General features: G+C 46.8%; 1 protein-coding gene across 1 annotated transcript in view; it reads left to right on the forward strand.

Moving 5' to 3' along the window:
• Window positions 1–692, forward strand: part of LOC119591430 (nucleoporin NUP188 homolog) — a gene marked incomplete in the record, with an annotated part of 23587 nt that overhangs the window by 21010 nt on the left and 1885 nt on the right. Inside the window, 2 exon segments of the mRNA XM_037940171.1 lie at window positions 43–165; window positions 466–669. Of these exon segments, the coding sequence (XP_037796099.1) occupies window positions 43–165; window positions 466–669 (327 nt within the window).

Raw genomic sequence — 692 nt, forward strand, 5'->3', positions numbered from 1 at the left:
CACATGAAACAATATATTGAACGCAAACGTTGACACTGGTAGGTTGTTGAGATGGAGCTGAGTGGGGACAGAAGCAGCAGCAGCAGTGGAGGGAGCTCGGAGGCACCTGCCATTGCACCGCAGATAACAGCCGCCACAACAGATGTCCTTAATCGCATGCTGCAGGTAGGTAATAAGGTAACCTAGTGGAAGGACGGCAATGAGGGAGTAGAAGGGGGGAAAGAGAGAAGGAGGAGGAGTGAAAAAGTTGGAGGTGATCGAGGGTAGGGAGGAGCCTTCTCTTCCCTCTCCAGGAAGGGGCAGTAGGCTTTCTCCTTTGAGAAGTGACAGATCATGTTTACTGACTCTGAATATTGATATATGGCTTAAAAAAAAAAATACACACCATTGTAAAAACTGACAAAATCACATATTCCTTCTATTTATATGTTTTTTAATTTTTTTGTTTATTTATGTCTTTTACAGGTTGTGTGTGCGTGCTTGAGTGCTCTTATTGCTCTGGGACCTGACCTGACTGACTTGCTCTGTGGACCTGGCATTGACGTAGGTGCATGGGCGTTATTCTTCCACCCTTCATTCCGCCCTGTATCTGCCCATGACCCGAATGCCCAGCCCAGCTTGGCATCTCTCACCTCCGTGCTGGATCTCTATGACAGCCATGCGTCAAAGGTAGGTAGTGTGTATATTACCTT

The sequence above is a fragment of the Penaeus monodon genome, chromosome 28, assembly GCF_015228065.2.
Source record: "Penaeus monodon isolate SGIC_2016 chromosome 28, NSTDA_Pmon_1, whole genome shotgun sequence".
Lineage (NCBI taxonomy): Eukaryota > Metazoa > Arthropoda > Malacostraca > Decapoda > Penaeidae > Penaeus > Penaeus monodon.